Raw genomic sequence first — 19,828 nt, forward strand, 5'->3', positions numbered from 1 at the left:
CACCCACGCATGCGCAGTGCTACAGTGGCTGCGGCTGCCGATAGAGGACATGCGCAATAGAGTATAGGAGTGGCGGCCAATAGGGGAAGGCTCCACGCAGGGACTACATGTCCCATGAGCATCGGGGACAGAGACACATGGTGCGTACCAGCCAATAGGGCTGCCAGGATTCCCCTACCTTAGGAATTGATACATTTGGTGCGCCTATGACTACGCCAGTCGGAGCTGGGACAAGGAGAGGGTAGGGTGTGTGTCCAGGGTGTCCGTGGCCCCTGCACTAGGCCATAGGCCCCAGCTAGGCCCCGACTTCCCTGTAAAGTTTGTGGTTGCTACAGGGACAGGCCCTTAGACAGGGACACTGCCCCATTATGTCATAAGTGTCAGGGACACAGCAAAGGACGCCGCGCAGCAGATTCGGCCTGTGGTCTGGGACCATACCACCAACGTATAGAGAGACTGTTAAGGTGGGACCCTACAGCTGGATACCACCCCACGTGGAGGCGGATGCCATTGCTGACGGCAACGGCATGAGACAGGACGGACCCCTGTCTTCAGTCGGCGCTACCGGGTGCTGGAGCACCCGGCAGGTATCAACACATCCCCAAGTGCACCAACAATATCACTTTGGTTGTGGGCAGCGCTGTCGCACACATTGAGTGGGTTGGCTCTTGTGGACACAAGGGTGGTTGGATGCCATGGGGCACCTCAGTACTTTGGGGAACATTCTATCAGGGTGTGGACACTGAGTTGGAGGACACTGTGGAGTTACGGCCGTTTGCATGCAGTAAACTGTTATCTATACCAGTGTGTGTAGTTCTTGTATTGGGTCCTGTGATGGAATTATCCAACATAGTTAGGAGTGGGAGTCTGTGGAGTGGGACCCCTACATCTTTCCATGACAGGAGGCTTTGGTTATTCTCCTTCAGGCCTTTTACACCTACGCTTTAAATGGTGATTGTAGACGGACGTTCACAGAGGTACACAATTGGAGACTTTATAAGGTGAAATTATAATAGGCTTTATTGTGCCTTTTCCTTTTCATCAGGAAATCATCCAAACACAGGAGGGAACAAAACTTCTATTCACTTGGGAGTATCTCTAGTGAAAATACCATGCAATTAATTCACAACTCCCTAAGTCAAGCATGTCTCGCAGCCCCAAAACATATAGCATGAAAATAAGCAGCTATAAGTAGTCTCTTAATAATGAAAGTCTTATCTGTTAGCTTCTGTAGAGTAAGCTTCTCTGCTCTCCTGGAACCGCACCCGTGCGTGCACAGAAAATATCAGCATCCAGGTTTAGAAGTCTTATTTGGTGGCTTGCAATCAGCTCTGCTATGTGGCTGGCAGAGCTCAAGACGTGGTGTCTCCAAAGGTCAGCTCTCAGTCAAAGCTAAGGAGTCACTTCCTGTCTCAAAGGCAGGCTTTTTGTAAACAATCTAATCAGGCAGGTGGTGTTTAGTAATTAACTACCACACTGCTAGATTAAAGGCACATTACTGAACAGGGATAAGTCCCCTGTTACAGTGATGTATTTACATCTTTAATACTTGGGCAATTATTGCCTCCATTTTTTGCAGTTACTAATTTCAGCAACAGCTATCTCCTTATGGTATGTGCACAAATCTGCAGTTTGTGCAATGATATGTACGCATGCTTGATTTAGAGCTGCCTGTGTTGTTGATTACTCTTGGTGTTTAATTTGCCTCATTTATGTACCTTTGCCTCCAGGAATACATGTTTGGTAGATGCGAGTCCCCCGCCTCTTTTAATTTTCTCCCCTTGTTATTAACCCACAGTAATACATTTGTATTGTTATTACTTTCTTGGTATGCCCGTGTGCTTCTTCATAAGGATGCTTTCTCTTGTTGTAGTACATATCCATTATCCTTTAGCACCACTGTCCATTGTTATTATATCATAAATTAAGACAGTTTCTGGGCAACAGTGACGTACTGTGTTGATGCGGTATACTTTTGTGTTTTCCATATATATATATATAAAATATATAATCCAATGCACAGCCGGCACACCATTTGCAAGTAAATAAGTTTTGGTGCTTATCCCATAAAGCAATAACAGACCATACGATACCGGTTGCAACACGACATCAAGAAAGGTCCCCCCCACTGGGGGACCGAAACGTCGGTTTTTGTGTCTTCTATCAAATATAGAAATGTATGATTTACTTACCTGCGTGCTGTCCCTTGATGTCGTGTTGCAACCGGTATCGTATAGTCTATATATATATATATCTTTATTATATATTTGTGAAAGCACTGTATGCCTGTCTGCATCTCCTGTGTCCCATCTGGACCCGCGCTTTTTCCTCCCCTTCCCCCCCCCCCCCCAGCGCCGCTACAGTCAGCGGGGGAGCGTAGCGAGCGCCCGGGACACAGCGGGGGACTCTCACCCCCCCCAACCCGGCGCCGCTACAGTCAGCGGGGGAGCGGAGCGAGCGCCCGGGACACAGCGGGGGACTCTCACCCCCCCCCCACCCACACACACAGAGCGGCTCTCACCCGGCGATCCCCCCCCCCCACCCACCCACACACACAGAGCACTGAGCGGCTCTCCCCTCACCCAGCACCCCCCCCTGGCTCACCCCCCCCACCCACACACACAGAGCACTGAGCGGCGCTCCCCCCCCCACACACACACACACACAGAGCACTGAGCGGCTCTCCCCCCCCCCCAGTGCTCCCCCGGTGCTCCCCCACACACACACACAGAGCACGCGGCTCTCCCCTCACCCGGCGCTCCCCGTCCCAGAGGCCTCTCCTCCGGCTGTCTCTGCCTCTCCTCCGGCTGTCTCCGCCTCTCCCCGCGAGAGGCAAAGCACCTCCTCACCGGAGCGTCTCAGCCTCTCCGCGGAGGAGCCCGAGGTGGAGGAGGAGGGCGACCGGTACCCATAGGAACAGGAGCGCGGCCGTGTGCAAGGTGAGGAAACGCAGGGGAATGGGTTATTTAACGCGTCCAAAACTCACCCTGCCCTTTGCCCCCCCTGCCCTTTGCCCCCCCTGCCCTTTGTCACCCCTGCCCTTTGCCCCCCCTGCCCTCCCTCCCCCTGCCCTCCCTGCCCTCCCTCCCCCTGCCCTTTGCCCCCCTGCCCTCCCTGCCCTTTGCCCCCCTGCCCTCCCTGCCCTTTGCCCTCCCTGCCCTTTGCCCCCCCCTACCCTTTGCCCCCCTGCCCTCCCTCCCCCTGCCCTTTGCCCCCCCTGCCCTCCCTCCCCCTGCCCTTTGCCCCCCCTGCCCTTTGCCCCCCCTGCCCTTTGCCCCCCCTGCCCTTTGCCCCCCCTTGGCCTCCCTCCCCCTGCCCTTTGACCCCTGCCCTCCCCTCCCCCCCTGCCCTTTGCCCCTGCCCTTTTCCCCTTTGCCCTCCCTCCCCCTGCCCCTTTCCCCTTTGCCCCCCTGCCCTTTGCCCCTCTGCCCATTGACACCCTGCCCTTTGCCCCCCTGCCCTTTGGCCTATTGCCCCCTGCCCCCCTCCCTCCCTGCCCTCTTGCCCCCCTCCCTCCCTGCCCTCTTGCCCCCCTTGCCCTCTTGCCCCCCCTGCCCTTTGCCCCTCTCCCTCCCTGCCCTCTTGCCCCCCCTGCCCTCTTGCCCCCCCTGCCCTCTTGCCCCCCCTGCCCTCTTGCCCCCCCTGCCCTTTGCCCCCCTGCCCTTTGCCCCCCCTGCCCTTTGCCCCCCCTGCCCTTTACCCCTTTACCCCTCCTGCCCTTTGCCCTGCTCCCTCCCTGCCCTCTTGCCCCCCTGCCCTCTTGCCCCCCTGCCCTCCCTGCCCTTAGCCCCCCCGCCCCTCCCTGCCCTTAGCCCCCCCGCCCATCCCTGCCCTTAGCCCCCCTGCCCCTCCCTGCCCTTAGCCCCCCCACCCCTCCCTGCCCTTAGCCCCCCCCGTCCCTCCCTGCCCTTTGACCCCCCCCCCCCGCCCCTCCCTGCACTTTGGCCCCCCCTGCCCCTCCCTGCCCTTTGGCCCCCCCCACCCCTCCCTGCCCTTTGGCCCCCCCACCCCTCCCTGCCCTTTGCCCCCCCCCCACCCCTCCCTGCCCTTTGGCCCCCCCGCCCCTCTCTGCCTTCTGGCCCCCGCCCGCCCCTCCCTGCCCTTTGGCCCCCCCTGCCCCTCCCTGCCCTTTGGCCCCCCCCGCCCCTCCCTGCCCTTTGGCCCCCCCGCCCCTCCCTGCCCTTTGGCCCCCCCGACCCTCCCTGCCCTCTGGCCCCCCCCGACCCTCCCTGCCCTCTGGCCCCCCCGCCCCTCCCTGCCCTTTGGCCCCCCCGCCCCTCCCTGCCCTTTGGCCCCCCAGCCCCTCCCTGCCCTTTGCCCCCCCCGCCCCTCCCTGCCCTTTGCCCCCCCTGCCCCTCCCTGCCCCTCCCTGCCCTTTGCCCCCTTGCCCCTCCCTGCCCTTTGCCCCCCTGCCCCTCCCTGCCCTTTGCCCCCCCGCCCCTCCCTGCCCTTTGCCCCCCCGCCCCTCCCTGCCCTTTGCCCCCCCGCCCCTCCCTGCCCTTTGCCCCCCCGCCCCTCCCTGCCCTTTGCCCCCCACCCCTCCCTGCCCTTTGCCCCCCACCCCTCCCTGCCCTTTGCCCCCCCGCCCCTCCCTGCCCTTTGCCCCTCACCCCTCCCTGCCCTTTCCCCCCTGCCCCTCCCTGCCCTTTGCCCCCTGCCCCTTGCCCCCCCCGCCCCTCCCTGCCCTTTCCCCCTTCGCCCCTCCCTGCCCTTTGCCCCCCCGCCCCTCCCTGCCCTTTGCCCCCCGCCCCTCCCTGCCCTTTGCCCCCCCGCCCCTCCCTGCCCTTTGCCCCCCTGCCCCTCCCTGCCCTTTGCCCCCCCGCCCCTCCCTGCCCTTTGCCCCCCCCGCCCCTCCCTGCCCTTTGCCCCCGCCCTTCGCCCCCCCGCCCTTTGCCCCCCCGCCCTTCGCCCCCCCCGCCCTTCGCCCTTCCCCCTGCCCTTCGCCCCCCCCGCCCTTCACCCCTCCCGCCCTTCGCCCCCCCGCCCTTCGCCCCCCGCCCTTCGCCCCCCGCCCTTCGCCCCCCCCACCATTTGCCCCCCCACCCTTCACCCCCCCGCCCTTCCCTGCCTTTTGCCCCCCCGCCCTTCCCTGCCCTTTGCCCCCCGCCCTTCCCTGCCCTTTGCCCCCCCGCCCTTCCCTGCCCTTTGCCCCCCCGCCCTTCCCTGCCCTTTGCCCCCCCCCGCCCTTCCCTGCCCTTTGCCACCCCCTCCCTTCCCTGCCCTTTGCCCCCCCGCCCCTCCCTGCCCTTTGCCCCCCCGCCCCTCCCTGCCCTTTGCCCCCCGCCCCTCCCTGCCCTTTGCCCCCCGCCCCTCCCTGCCCTTTGCCCCCCGTTCCTCCCTGCCCTTTGCCCCCCGCCCCTCCCTGCCCTTTGCCCCCCGCCCCTCCCTGCCCTTTGCCCCCCCGCCCCTCCCTGCCCTTTGCCCCCCCGCCCCTCCCTGCCCTTTGCCCCCCCGCCCCTCCCTGCCCTTTGCCCACCCCCTCCCTGCCCTTTGCCCACCCCCTCCCTGCCCTTTGCCCCCCCCCTCCCTGCCCTTTGCCCCCCCCCCATCCCTGCCCTTTGCCGCCCCTCCCTGCCCTTTGCCCCCCCCCCTGCCCCTCCCTGCCCTTTGCCCCCCCCCGCCCCTCCCTGCCCTTTGCCCCCCGCCCCTCCCTGCCCTTTGCCCCCCGCCCCTCCCTGCCCTTTGCCCCCCCACCCCTCCCTGTCCTTTGCCCCCCCACCCCTCCCTGCCCTTTGACCCCCCCACCCCTCCCTGCCCTTTGCCCCCCCCCACCCCTCCCTGCCCTTTGCCCCCCCCACCCCTCCCTGCCCTTTGCCCACCCCTCCCTGCCCTTTGCCCCCCCCACCCCTCCCTGCCCTTTGCCCCCCCCACCCCTCCCTGCCCTTTGCCCCCCCCACCCCTCCCTGCCCTTTGCCCCCCCCGCCCCTCCCTGCCCTTTGCCCCCCCCGCCCCTCCCTGCCCTTTGCCCCCCCCGCCCCTCCCTGCCCTTTGCCCCCCACCCCTCCCTGCCCTTTGCCCCCCACCCCTCCCTGCCCTTTGCCCCCACGCCCCTCCCTGCCCTTTGCCCCCACGCCCCTCCCTGCCCTTTGCCCCCCACCCCTCCCTGCCCTTTGCCCCCCTGCCCCTCCCTGCCCTTTGCCCCCCTGCCCCTCCCTGCCCTTTGCCCCCTGCCCCCCCCGCCCCTCCCTGCCCTTTCCCCCTTCGCCCCTCCCTGCCCTTTGCCCCCCCGCCCCTCCCTGCCCTTTGCCCCCCGCCCCTCCCTGCCCTTTGCCCCCCGCCCCTCCCTGCCCTTTGCCCGCCCCTCCCTGCCCTTTGCCCCCCCCGCCCCTCCCTGCCCTTTGCCCCCCCCGCCCTTTCCCCCCCCCCCGCCCCTCCCTGCCCTTTGCCCCCCCCGCCCCTCCCTGCCCTTTGCCCCCCCCCGCCCTTTCCCCCCCCCGCCCCTCCCTGCCCTTTGCCCCCCCCCGCCCTTCGCCCCCCCCGCCCTTCGCCCCCCCCGCCCTTCGCCCCCCCCGCCCTTCGCCCCCCCCGCCCTTCGCCCCCCCCGCCCTTCGCCCTTCCCCCTGCCCTTCGCCCCCCCCGCCCTTCACCCCTCCCGCCCTTCACCCCCCCCACCCTTTGCCCCCCCACCCTTCACCCCCCCGCCCTTCCCTGCCCTTTGCCCCCCCGCCCTTCCCTGCCCTTTGCCCCCCACCCCTCCCTGCCCTTTGCCCCCCACCCCTCCCTGCCCTTTGCCCCCACGCCCCTCCCTGCCCTTTGCCCCCACGCCCCTCCCTGCCCTTTGCCCCCCACCCCTCCCTGCCCTTTGCCCCCCACCCCTCCCTGCCCTTTGCCCCCCACCCCTCCCTGCCCTTTGCCCCCCACCCCTCCCTGCCCTTTGCCCCCCTGCCCCTCCCTGCCCTTTGCCCCCTGCCCCCCCCGCCCCTCCCTGCCCTTTCCCCCTTCGCCCCTCCCTGCCCTTTGCCCCCCCGCCCCTCCCTGCCCTTTGCCCCCCGCCCCTCCCTGCCCTTTGCCCCCCGCCCCTCCCTGCCCTTTGCCCGCCCCTCCCTGCCCTTTGCCCCCCCCGCCCCTCCCTGCCCTTTGCCCCCCCCGCCCTTTCCCCCCCCCCCGCCCCTCCCTGCCCTTTGCCCCCCCCGCCCCTCCCTGCCCTTTGCCCCCCCCCGCCCTTTCCCCCCCCCGCCCCTCCCTGCCCTTTGCCCCCCCCCCGCCCTTCGCCCCCCCCGCCCTTCGCCCCCCCCGCCCTTCGCCCCCCCCGCCCTTCGCCCCCCCCGCCCTTCGCCCCCCCGCCCTTCGCCCCCCCCGCCCTTCGCCCCCCCCGCCCTTCGCCCCCCCGCCCTTCGCCCCCCCCGCCCTTCGCCCCCCCCGCCCTTCGCCCTTCCCCCTGCCCTTCGCCCCCCCCGCCCTTCACCCCTCCCGCCCTTCGCCCCCCCGCCCTTCACCCCCCCCACCCTTTGCCCCCCCACCCTTCACCCCCCCGCCCTTCCCTGCCCTTTGCCCCCCCGCCCTTCCCTGCCCTTTGCCCCCCCGCCCTTCCCTGCCCTTTGCCCCCCCGCCCTTCCCTGCCCTTTGCCCCCCCCCCGTCCTTCCCTGCCCTTTGCCCCCCCCCTCCCTGCCCTTTGCCCCCCCCTCCCTGCCCTTTGCCCCCCCCCTCCCTGCCCTTTGCCCCCCCCCTCCCTGCCCTTTGCCCCCCCCCTCCCTGCCCTTTGCCCCCCCCTCCCTGCCCTTTGCCACCCCCTCCCTGCCCTTTGCCGCCCTTCCCTGCCCTTTGCCCCCCCCGCCCCTCCCTGCCCTTTGCCCCCCCGCCCCTCCCTGCCCTTTGCCCCCCCCGCCCCTCCCTGCCCTTTGCCCCCCCCGCCCCTCCCTGCCCTTTGCCCCCCCCGCCCCTCCCTGCCCTTTGCCCCCCCACCCCTCCCTGCCCTTTGCCCCCCCACCCCTCCCTGCCCTTTGCCCCCCCACCCCTCCCTGCCCTTTGCCCCCCCACCCCTCCCTTCCCTTTGCCCCCCCACCCCTCCCTTCCCTTTGCCCCCCCACCCCTCCCTTCCCTTTGCCCCCCCACCCCTCCCTGCCCTTTGCCCCCCCACCCCTCCCTGCCCTTTGCCCCCCCCCACCCCTCCCTGCCCTTTGCCCCCCCCCACCCCTCCCTGCCCTTTGCCCCCCCCACCCCTCCCTGCCCTTTGCCCCCCCGCCCCTCCCTGCCCTTTGCCTCCCTGCCCTTTGCCCCCCCGCCTCTCCCTGCCCTTTGCCCCCCCGCCCCTCCCTGCCCTTTGCCCCCCCGCCCCTCCCTGCCCTTTGCCCCCCCGCCCCTCCCTGCCCTTTGCCCCCCCTGCCCTTTGCCCCCCCGCCCCTCCCTGCCCTTTGCCCCCCCGCCCCTCCCTGCCCTTTGCCCCGCCGCCCCACCCTGCCCTTTGCCCCCCCACCCCTCCCTGCCCTTTTCCCCCCCACCCCTCCCTGCCCTTTGCCCCCCCACCCCTCCCTGCCCTTTGCCCCCCCACCCCTCCCTGCCCTTTGCCCCCCCACCCCTCCCTGCCCTTTGCCCCCCACCCCTCCCTGCCCTTTGCCCCCCACCCCTCCCTGCCCTTTGCCCCCCCACCCCTCCCTGCCCTTTGCCCCCCGCCCCTCCCTGCCCTTTGCCCCCCCGCCCCTCCCTGCACTTTGCCCCCCCGCCCCTCCCTGCCCTTTGCCCTCCCCGCCCTTCCACGCACCTTTGCCCCTCCCCCCCCCCGCCCTTCTACTCCATGCCCCCTGCCCTTCCACGCCCGGGCAACGCCAGGTATATCAGCTAATATATATATATATATATATATATATATATATATATATATTATATATATATATATATGTATGTATGTTTTTCAGTATTAGGTGATACCTTTTTTATTTGGACTAAAAATGTATGTCATAGGACAAGCTTTCGAGAGTTCTTCAGGTTAGCAATACTGATATACAAAGGAATCTGTGGCTAAAACAGTGCAGAACAAAAAAAACAGATATGTACTGTAGATAAGGTAGGGTGTTAAAAGTGTTTGAAGCCAGGGGAGGGTGACAAGAAAAGGTGGGGAGGGGGGGGGAGAAAGTTTGGATAAGAATAGAGGCAGGCACGATAATTACAAACAATTTTGATAGTGTGTGAGAAACCCCATATCCGCATTAAGTCCTTTGGTTTTGGTGTCAAAGAGTCTTATCATTCTGAGTTCAAATGTTTTCCATTCTTGGGTGCGTTTAAACATTCCATTGAGGATTTTTGGTTTTTAAATCATTTATGGAATGGTCTGGTTCTGAGAAATTATGTCCCACTGGTGAGCAGTATCTTCCTTCTTCATGGTGGAGTGTCTGTGCATATTCATTCTGCCTTGTAGTTTTTTGGCTGGTTTCCCCAATGTAGCAACCTTGATCACATTTGTTGCACTGAATCATATACACCACATTCCTGGATGTGCAGCAGTATGATCCTTTAACATTGAGTGTTCCATGGTTGTGACTGGCTGTGGGATCTTGGCATATATGTTTGCAGAGTTTGCAGCGTTTGTTGTTGCACGGTTTTGTGCCATTATCAGTGTCTTTAAATTCGTTGTGAAGTTTTCTGTTGAGGTTTGGTGGTTGCCGGAACGCAAGAATGGGAGGTTTGGGAAACATTTCTTTTAATGTCACATCCTCTGCCAGCATGGATTGCACATCTTGGATTATTTTTTCGTATACCCTCTAGAGCAGGGTTGTATGTGGCCACTTGTGGTATGCGTGTGGTAGGTTCTTTCTGTCTGTATTGTAGCAGGTGTTCTCGTGGGGCTTTTAGTGCAGATGTAATAGTTTTGGCAATGGTCTTTGGTTTGTATCCCTTCTGTCTGAACGATTCGGTCAGGGTTGTCAGATGTCTGTTTCTGTCTTCAGTGTCAGAGACCTGTGGAAAAATAAACCACTGAAGTTAAAACCTTATCCACTGTTTGGGACTCTTCCTGACCCCACTGCGAGGCTGTCATGAAGGATATCTCATGGTTTTATCCCAGTACATTATAAACATTTTCCTAAAATGGCGGCACAGAAAATACAACAAATAGGTTAAAACAAGTGAAAACTTTTAAGAACATTATGCCAGGTACAGGGGAACCGGAGCACTCTGAGGTAGCACACAGTCCCATTTACATGTACCGTAACAAGGCTTCCCATATTTTAACATATTTATTTTTATATGCATAGGTTACTTTTTCCATTATTCAGATATCCCACAACCTTGCTCGCCAATTATTGTGTGAAACAGGTGGATTTTCACCCTTTCACCATTAAAATTGTTGCCGCAAGAAACGTGGTTAATAATTTTTTCAGACGTGTTAGACGTCCTATCTTCTGGCCACCACTCCAATAATTTGCATTCAAGCTCCATAGGGATCTCTAATTGGGTAATATTTAGTATTTCTGTGTTGTGTTGTGTATTATGTGTTTCCAGAAACTGTTGACTCTTGGACAAGACCACCACAAATGGAAGAAAGCCACCTTGGAACCACAATTTCCAGCATAGATCTGGAGTACCAGGATAAATCTTGGATAATGATGCTGGAGATTTATATATACGATTAAGAAAATGTATACGTAAATTGGATTATTTGGTGGATATGGAAATTCTATTTATATCTGTCCAGATGTCTTGCCAGTCTTCAAATTCTATATATTTTCTAAAGTCAGCTTGCTGTTGGAGACAGTAGGAGTTGGTGTTATCCCCATGGAGTAAATTAATATCCACGTATGTCGAAATATTAACTGCTTTATACTAAATGTATAAAATATACTATTTTCCAGAGATTGTGTTCCTGATAGGAAGGCAATCTTATTCCCAGATTTTAGTCATAGGGTGAATTTGAAAATACTGATAGAAGCGAACTCTCTCTCTCTCTTATACACTCGTTCAATTGTTCCATAGACTTGAAACCATCATTTACAAATACTGTACATCTTTTAGATATACAATTTTCACTGATAACATCTATTAGTCAGTATACAGTACCAGAGGGGTAACTCTATCCAGTGTATTGTTTCTAAATTGTATGCCAATATGTAATGGCAGGTCTAGCAAGGCAGTGCTGCTGCCAGAGACATGTCTCATCTGGTTTTTCAAAGAGTAGTTCTGAGATTTGGTTATTACCTATAGCTATTTCCTCAAGGTCTACCCAATAAGCACTAGGCTGTCTGTGGTACCAGTAATACATACACTTCGATGGTGTTGACCAGTAATTATATCCTTTTTAATTCTAGCCTTTTTTCCATTCCACTCCTTTGTAACAGGGACTTATCACGGTTTGAGGGAGACTGCCTCTAAATCCAGCAGTGTGCTGGTTAATTGGACACAGGCAATCAACCAGACTCCATCTGGTTGATTAGGACTTTTAGAAAAAGCCTGATTTGAGAAACAGGAAGGAGATTCCTTAGCTCACAAGGGAGCTGACATAAGGAAAAGGAGGGCTGTGTTATGAGAGCAAGACAAAAGGGGGACCAGACCTCTATGACTGGACCCTCAAGCAGACACCTACCCGGACACCAATGACCTGAAGGGCCACCTGCTTTAAGGTACCGCTGAGACTTTGGGGTGAGAAGTGGGTAAGGAACTCCCCCCCCCCCCCCCAGCCTTGCATAGAGGGACTGGGGAAGTAAGTTAGCTCTTACACAGGGATAGTTGTTTATTGTTTTATGTATATTTTTGTCTACTGTATTGTTTAAAGGAACAGGCAATAAAGCCTTGTTTTAATTTCACCTTAAAAACAGTCTCCATTGCATACCTCTGCACACATCTCTTACACCTTAACCCCCATCAGTCCTTAACCCCCACCCACCACAAACACTCATTAACAACCCCCCCCCCCCACTCATTAACATGCACACACTCAACCCCCCCTGACCCAATCATTAACCCCATCATACACATGAACCCCTCACACTCAACCCCCCCGCCTTACATTCCTACAGACGCTGGCCTCCACAGAGCATGCGCTCACACACACACTTTCTCCCTGGGGGGAGGCCTCCAGTGCCTGGTGGATGCGAAATTTGGGGTTTCGGTGCCTGCGCGGGGGTGGTGCTTGAAGTGAACGCCGGCCGTAGCAGAGGAGAGCTGGGTCCCAGCAGCCAACAGACGTGGTTATTGGGCCCGACCTCCAGCCGGGTCCAACTTCCAGCACCGGCCAGCGGGCTCTCCCCTCGTCGGGGCAGCCCAGATTGTACAGTACCGGTATGTATGTTACAGAACCACTACCCAGAAAAGTGTTCCTGCATATTGTATCTTTAGGTGCAGACAGCAAGGCACATAAAAGCAGAGGGAGGTGTGATGTAGACCCACAGGTTTTTTTTAATAATATGTACATATATATGTTTTTACAGTGACTACATTTAACCAAACTCATTCCATGTATATCTTTATTTATTTAGCAACATCCATGTGTATGTAGCCCTCTTTCCCCCCCACCCTAAGTGAGATTGGGGTGGGTAGGTGTATCTGACTACTATCAGTGTGGTGCGGTACCTGTTTGGCAACCAGGAGGGCTGAGCTTCCGCCACGGGGAACCTGGGGTATGTACTTACACTCGGTGCAGCGCCTCCACTGATGAGGGATCCCAACGGGGTGGGAGTGTGCCCTCACCAGAACAACCATACAGTAAATACACACCGTGTGAATAAACAGTATTTACTGAGCAGAAACTGTAACTCCAATAACACCTCTTTGCATAACATCAAAACAATATATCAATAACAGTGCATCACTCTGAATGCATACCATCCCCCCACCCACATGTCCATCATCACATTCCCCGCAGTCTCTTGAGTGTCCCCAACAATAAAGACCAGTGTGAGTGTGAGGGATAGCGCTTCCCTGTGTTGGGGCCCGGTGGTGCACTTAATTCATACTACCTCCCTGACCAGTCCTGGTCAGGAAAATCCTTGGAACTCAGCAGCACCGCACAGTGATCCCACGGCGTGCTGCGCTGCTCTCTGCAGGAATGGGTGCACACGCTGCATCCACAGGAAAGGAATCTCCAGCCGGAATGCTCCTTTAACACAGTCTCTGAACACGCTGTCAGACAGTCAGAGGCCGTCAGACAGCATCCCTCTTGCTGCTCTAAATATGGTGAAGGAGTCCCTGTCCTAAGGCCAACCCTATATCATACAGCTTCCTCTGGTGTCATAGGGGACTAACTGGGCCCTGGGGTATACCTCTACCCTAGTCCCTGCATGCAGAATAACTCTCTCTGTAACTTCTGTCGGATCCCAGACTCTGGCAGCTCACCACGTGCAACTGGCACTGGTGATATACACACATTGAACAACTAGCTCCTAACTCACTTATCCTAACGCGCCTGCAGCCGACACACAGCTCTCAGTCAGCCGGCAGACAGTAACACACGCTGCACACACACTGCACTCAGTACAGTCAGCGTCACATGCAACACTCCACACAGCAACCTGGAACCCTAACACTAACACTAACAGCTACGCACTGCAAACTTCTGGAACGCGTACAGCAACTTGCTGCACACTAGCACTATGCCTTCTTGTCAGGCCTCACAGCACTGCCAGCCGTGATCCTGACAAGACAGCACACAGACACGCACTAAGGGCAGCGTCCCTATCTGGGCCGTCCCTCAGCACTTACCCACTAACCTGGTGGGGAGTTGGGGCCTTACTTGGGATGTGGGGACCTTACTCGATGCAGGAGCTGCATATGCTCTCTGCACCCTTCCTTCCCTCACAGCTCCCCAGCTCCAACTGACAAACGTGCTCAAGCCCAAACAATGTATCCACTTTGCCTGCCTGGCCTTCCTAAGCCCTATTGGCTCCCTGGTGTCACATGGGGCATACAGAGACTCATGAGACTCGTAGTCCCTGCTCAGAGCCTTCCCTGATAGGCTAGGGGTTCGCGGGCTTTCCTTACCCTCCACTGCGCGTGTGCAATCTTTCCCGGGCTTTCTCTCTTCTCCCTGAGCTGTCCCTATGCTCGCGCGAGCTATCCCTAGCTCTGGGGCTTTCCCTGCGCCTACGCGTCCACTGCGCATGCGCGAGACGGTCCTCAATGGCGGCGCCCTGCTCTGCGGCCGCCGGGACCTTAGAGACGCGATCGCGGCCTTAGCAACGGCCCGATCGCGTCCCCGGCAACCGGCCGCAGGCAGGGGAAGCCGCGCTGCTCCCTGCTCCAGCCCCCACCCTTGGAAGCAGCCGTCGGGTCTTTCGGCACCCGCGATCGAGCTGCCCAAGGGGAGGGGGGTCTCAAGGAGCTGCGGGAGCTCCAGGCTACACTCTCCCCCTGGTGGAAAATCCAACGTCCTCGCTTGGAGAACGCCATACCCTGACATAAGGTTTATACAATTAAAATGCATGGCACAGAACATACAACACGTGTCGAATTTACCCTTCAGGTTACATTGCACTTCACACCAAACTATACCCGAGACTAGCTGAGACCATTTGTGGGGTGCCCCTAACTGATCATGTGGGGGTACCTCACTTTTGCGTCCGTGAGCCTCCCCTAGAAAAATTTCTTGGAGAGCACACTCTAAAGCGACAGTTACTGGCTCTTCGCTACTTCCTCCCACTGGTGGAAGGAGTAGCACAGTGTCTCTGAAGCAGACCCTTACCCGGTCATCCGCGGCAGGGATGCGGCAGACCAGGAGGCCAGGACCTTTCCCGCGGTCCACGACTTGGCGAATGGCACACTCCTTTTTGGGCTTAAAGGAGGCCAGTCTCCCTGGATCTTCCTTTACACAGTCCTTGTCCCTACTGACTTGCGAGGCTTCCACTGAAAAGCGAGCCCTGGACAATGTCTCTGTTTCACCTGACCGGGGGTAAAGAGTATACACCCGACCACTGCGGTGATTCACGGTGGCCAACAGGTCCTTGGGGATGCTGTCAGTTCCCACCTCGGCCGTCTTGGGACCTGCCCCCGGTACTTCTGGGGCAGTCCACTTACGCGCTGAAAACTCGGGAGCGTTGGATCCCAGTCCTGGGACCACTTGTGTCGGAGCGCACGGGCTCATACTCTGTTCAGAAGCCGCAACCCTGACCTTCTTCACGGCCAGCTCCATCGGAGATTGTGGGGAGTTAGGGAGTTCCTTACCACTCCACTGGCTTGGGATGGATTCTCCCAAGGAGGACACCTCCGCCAGGACGCGATGCAGAGGGGAGCCCTTCGCCCGGGTGACCAGACTTAAGGAGCCATCGTGCTCCGCGGTCACCTGGAGGCTCACCCCCGACACCCCTGGGGCAGTCGACTCACCCTCATCGTCGTTTCTTACTGGTCCCCATTCTAGGACCGATGGTACCTCGGTAGTAGGTCGGACTGACCATTGTAGGGCGCACGGGCCCACAGCAGGGTCCGCAACATCGTGATACACCTCCTCTAGGGCACACGGGCCCACAGCAGGCTCTGCATCCGCCAAGATAGGGTGTTCATTGCTGTCACTAAAGTGGTCCGCCGGCAGGCGCATCGCCACAAGTGACTGGTCGCTGGATTCACTAGAAGAAGGTGGGGGTATATACACCTTACCCTGTGATTCCTCTGTATAATCGCTGGGGTGGTTCGCCGGTAGGCGCATCGCCACCGATGGGACTTCAACCTCGTCCCGCTCAGGAACCGGATCTGAAATGTTCACTCGGGCACACGGGCCCTCCACAACCTGTTGTTGGTAGCGGGAATCCCTAAGTAATTTCTCCCTGAAGACAGACTTAACTTCAGCACAACTCAGAGTGATATAGAGGTCAGGCTCCTCCTCCCTAGAACAGTCTGTCTCATCCACGTTTGGTTGAAAGTCACAGTGCTTGCTCCCCCTGGTGGAATCTGAAGGAGGGGCACTTTCTACAAGGGAGTGGTTCTGGCTCTGTGCTGAGTCACTCACAGTGCAGGGGCGGGGTTCAGGGTTTCGCGCCCAACCCGGACAATACTCTGCAACAATTTCTTGCACAGTCCTGGTGCTCTCCCGACTTGGCGGGAGCCGCCATCTTAGGTGTGACTCACTGCTAGAGAGAGACTCCATTTTAATCACAGTCTCTGCAATTACACTAGGGCTCTCTGTATAGATAGGGGGGTAGCCTTCTGGTTTTCCCGCCAATCCCGGACAGTTTTCTTCAATAAAATTTAGTGCAGGCTTGCAGCCAGCAGCACGTGCGTTCTCCTGCGTTGGCGGGAGACGCCATTTGGCTGGGTCGGCGTAAACTAGGGGGTACCCCTCAGACGGGCCCCCGGGCATACACAGGGCGGACGGTGCCTCTGCCAGGCATATATCCGCGGTGGGGATGGACACAAAAAGTATCATTTTCCATAGGGCCGTGGGATCGTGTTCTTCTTCTAAGAAACATGCGTGCGGCCACCCTGGAATTTCACGCATATAGGACTGAACCTCAACCGCGGGCATAGTTGCGGGAAGGCCTCCTACTACCACTACCTGGCCAGGCTCCATATACTGCCTCAAAGCCCAGGCAAGGACCTCGTGTTCGGACTTCACAAACATGGCGACAAAAATAGGACTGGGACAATTTGGGGAAAAAAAATGGAACAGAGCACCCCAGGTCTGGATCTCAGCAGCGCCTCCAAATGTAGCCCTCTTTCCCCCCCACCCTAAGTGAGATTGGGGTGGGTAGGTGTATCTGACTACTATCAGTGTGGTGCGGTACCTGTTTGGCAACCAGGAGGGCTGAGCTTCCGCCACGGGGAACCTGGGGTATGTACTTACACTCGGTGCAGCGCCTCCACTGATGAGGGATCCCAACGGGGTGGGAGTGTGCCCTCACCAGAACAACCATACAGTAAATACACACCGTGTGAATAAACAGTATTTACTGAGCAGAAACTGTAACTCCAATAACACCTCTTTGCATAACATCAAAACAATATATCAATAACAGTGCATCACTCTGAATGCATACCATCCCCCCACCCACATGTCCATCATCACATTCCCCGCAGTCTCTTGAGTGTCCCCAACAATAAAGACCAGTGTGAGTGTGAGGGATAGCGCTTCCCTGTGTTGGGGCCCGGTGGTGCACTTAATTCATACTACCTCCCTGACCAGTCCTGGTCAGGAAAATCCTTGGAACTCAGCAGCACCGCACAGTGATCCCACGGCGTGCTGCGCTGCTCTCTGCAGGAATGGGTGCACACGCTGCATCCACAGGAAAGGAATCTCCAGCCGGAATGCTCCTTTAACACAGTCTCTGAACACGCTGTCAGACAGTCAGAGGCCGTCAGACAGCATCCCTCTTGCTGCTCTAAATATGGTGAAGGAGTCCCTGTCCTAAGGCCAACCCTATATCATACAGCTTCCTCTGGTGTCATAGGGGACTAACTGGGCCCTGGGGTATACCTCTACCCTAGTCCCTGCATGCAGAATAACTCTCTCTGTAACTTCTGTCGGATCCCAGACTCTGGCAGCTCACCACGTGCAACTGGCACTGGTGATATACACACACTGAACAACTAGCTCCTAACTCACTTATCCTAACGCGCCTGCAGCCGACACACAGCTCTCAGTCAGCCGGCAGACAGTAACACACGCTGCACACACACTGCACTCAGTACAGTCAGCGTCACATGCAACACTCCACACAGCAACCTGGAACCCTAACACTAACACTAACAGCTACGCACTGCAAACTTCTGGAACGCGTACAGCAACTTGCTGCACACTAGCACTATGCCTTCTTGTCAGGCCTCACAGCACTGCCAGCCGTGATCCTGACAAGACAGCACACAGACACGCACTAAGGGCAGCGTCCCTATCTGGGCCGTCCCTCAGCACTTACCCACTAACCTGGTGGGGAGTTGGGGCCTTACTTGGGATGTGGGGACCTTACTCGATGCAGGAGCTGCATATGCTCTCTGCACCCTTCCTTCCCTCACAGCTCCCCAGCTCCAACTGACAAACGTGCTCAAGCCCAAACAATGTATCCACTTTGCCTGCCTGGCCTTCCTAAGCCCTATTGGCTCCCTGGTGTCACATGGGGCATACAGAGACTCATGAGACTCGTAGTCCCTGCTCAGAGCCTTCCCTGATAGGCTAGGGGTTCGCGGGCTTTCCTTACCCTCCACTGCGCGTGTGCAATCTTTCCCGGGCTTTCTCTCTTCTCCCTGAGCTGTCCCTATGCTCGCGCGAGCTATCCCTAGCTCTGGGGCTTTCCCTGCGCCTACGCGTCCACTGCGCATGCGCGAGACGGTCCTCAATGGCGGCGCCCTGCTCTGCGGCCGCCGGGACCTCAGAGACGCGATCGCGGCCTTAGCAACGGCCCGATCGCGTCCCCGGCAACCGGCCGCAGGCAGGGGAAGCCGCGCTGCTCCCTGCTCCAGCCCCCACCCTTGGAAGCAGCCGTCGGGTCTTTCGGCACCCGCGATCGAGCTGCCCAAGGGGAGGGGGGTCTCAAGGAGCTGCGGGAGCTCCAGGCTACATGTACATAGCACTTTACAGCAGCAGCAGCAGCAGCAGCAGCAGCAGCAGCAGCAGCAGCACACACACACACACACACACACGTGACATGTACTGGCCAGATCTGTGCTTTACCCTGATTAATATGTAATAACCAGAAGTCGCACACTTGGCCCTCCTGATTATAGCTGAAGCAGGAAAGCCCATTACACAGGGAGGTCTGTGCAGCCTCCTCATGCCTATTGGTCAAAGATCCCACCAACCATAAGCAGCCAGATCCCCTGCCCCACTTCCCCTGAAAAAGTTTGAATGACTCAAGCAGCAGCAGCCCCAGGGAGAAGGATGTATGCTGTATACAAGCTGTAGCCTCAGGGAGAAGGATGTATGCTGTATACAAGCAGTAGCAGAAAGGCTTGCTCTGCTAGGGACACATGGAGCAGACACGCAGCCATCACCTCTCAGTGAGAGTGGACGTGTTGCTGCTGTTAGCCGGTTGGTCTCTCTGGCTGAGTGTGGCTGCTGCTGAGCCAGTGAGTGCAGAGAGGAGCCTGGTTTGGGGGCCAGGACTGCATGCTGAGACTGTGCTGCCTGTCAGGTACTTCCACATCCAGGCTGTGACCCACAGCGGGCAGAACCTCACCCTGTCACCAGGTAATCCATGCTCTGCACACACAGGCACGGGCAGCCGGGCAGTGTGTGATACCATGACACAGATCCGGGTGGGGAGAGAGACACTCCTCCCCCAGAAAGTGTCTTCCTCATGCTTCTTAACCCTTCCTGTGCATGAGAGGCCTGTGCTACAGGTTGGAAACCAGTGCTCTGAAAACGGCACTAAAAGTTGCTAAATGTAGGGGAAAAGGCACAACATGTTTATTTGGTTACTGAACTGTACTATTATTTATTCTTGTTGCATGTAAAAAAAATATATATATATATATATATATATATATATATGTGTGAAAGCTTCCACCCCCCTTGCCCCCCCCCCCCCCTCCCCAAATGACCTAATGCTGCTGATGTTATTGATATGGCTTCTATGTGTTTGGCATGTGTATTTCCTATTCTTGTTTTTGCAGGGAAAATAGCACAAGGATGCAGATAGTGGGATGAGCAGTTTAGTAGAGGACCACAATGTAGTTCTATGGCGAACAGTGCAGATTGCTGCTTTAAAGTAGCAATTCAAGCAATATCCTACGTGTGGGTTTTAAAAATAAATAAACTAGTTCTGTAGTAATAGATAATACTTACTAGATTTTTTTTTTAATGTTTTCTTCAATACTTAGTGACATTTGTAATGAGCTTAAATATACAGAGCATCCTGTGGTTTCTATAGCAGGTTTTAGCCACCTCCAAACCAGTGCAAGATCTTTGCAACACTTTCCGGTTTGTGGTAATTTGTTGCCAATATTCCCATCAGTTTGAGCTGCAAACTGTAATAATAGATG

General features: G+C 58.2%; 1 protein-coding gene across 4 annotated transcripts in view; it reads left to right on the forward strand.

Moving 5' to 3' along the window:
* The window catches only part of POGLUT3 (protein O-glucosyltransferase 3), a 35,342-nt gene that overhangs the window by 4,738 nt on the left and 10,776 nt on the right, over positions 1-19,828 (forward strand). The window contains exon 1 of one of the 4 annotated variants that reach the window (XM_075592344.1): positions 11,297-11,550. The exons of 1 other annotated variant lie outside the window; for it this stretch is intronic. Coding sequence is in view for 1 of the 3 variants with exons in the window: in XM_075592342.1 (XP_075448457.1) it covers positions 18,815-19,034 (220 nt within the window). In the remaining 2 variants the exon portion in view is untranslated. Of the gene's footprint in view, positions 1-11,296; positions 11,551-18,505; positions 19,035-19,206; positions 19,231-19,828 lie in introns of those variants that run through there. 2 more of the 4 variants (XM_075592342.1, XM_075592345.1) reach the window with 2 other exon arrangements.

Source organism: Ascaphus truei, chromosome 3 (assembly GCF_040206685.1).
Source record: "Ascaphus truei isolate aAscTru1 chromosome 3, aAscTru1.hap1, whole genome shotgun sequence".
Classification (NCBI taxonomy): Eukaryota; Metazoa; Chordata; class Amphibia; order Anura; family Ascaphidae; genus Ascaphus; species Ascaphus truei.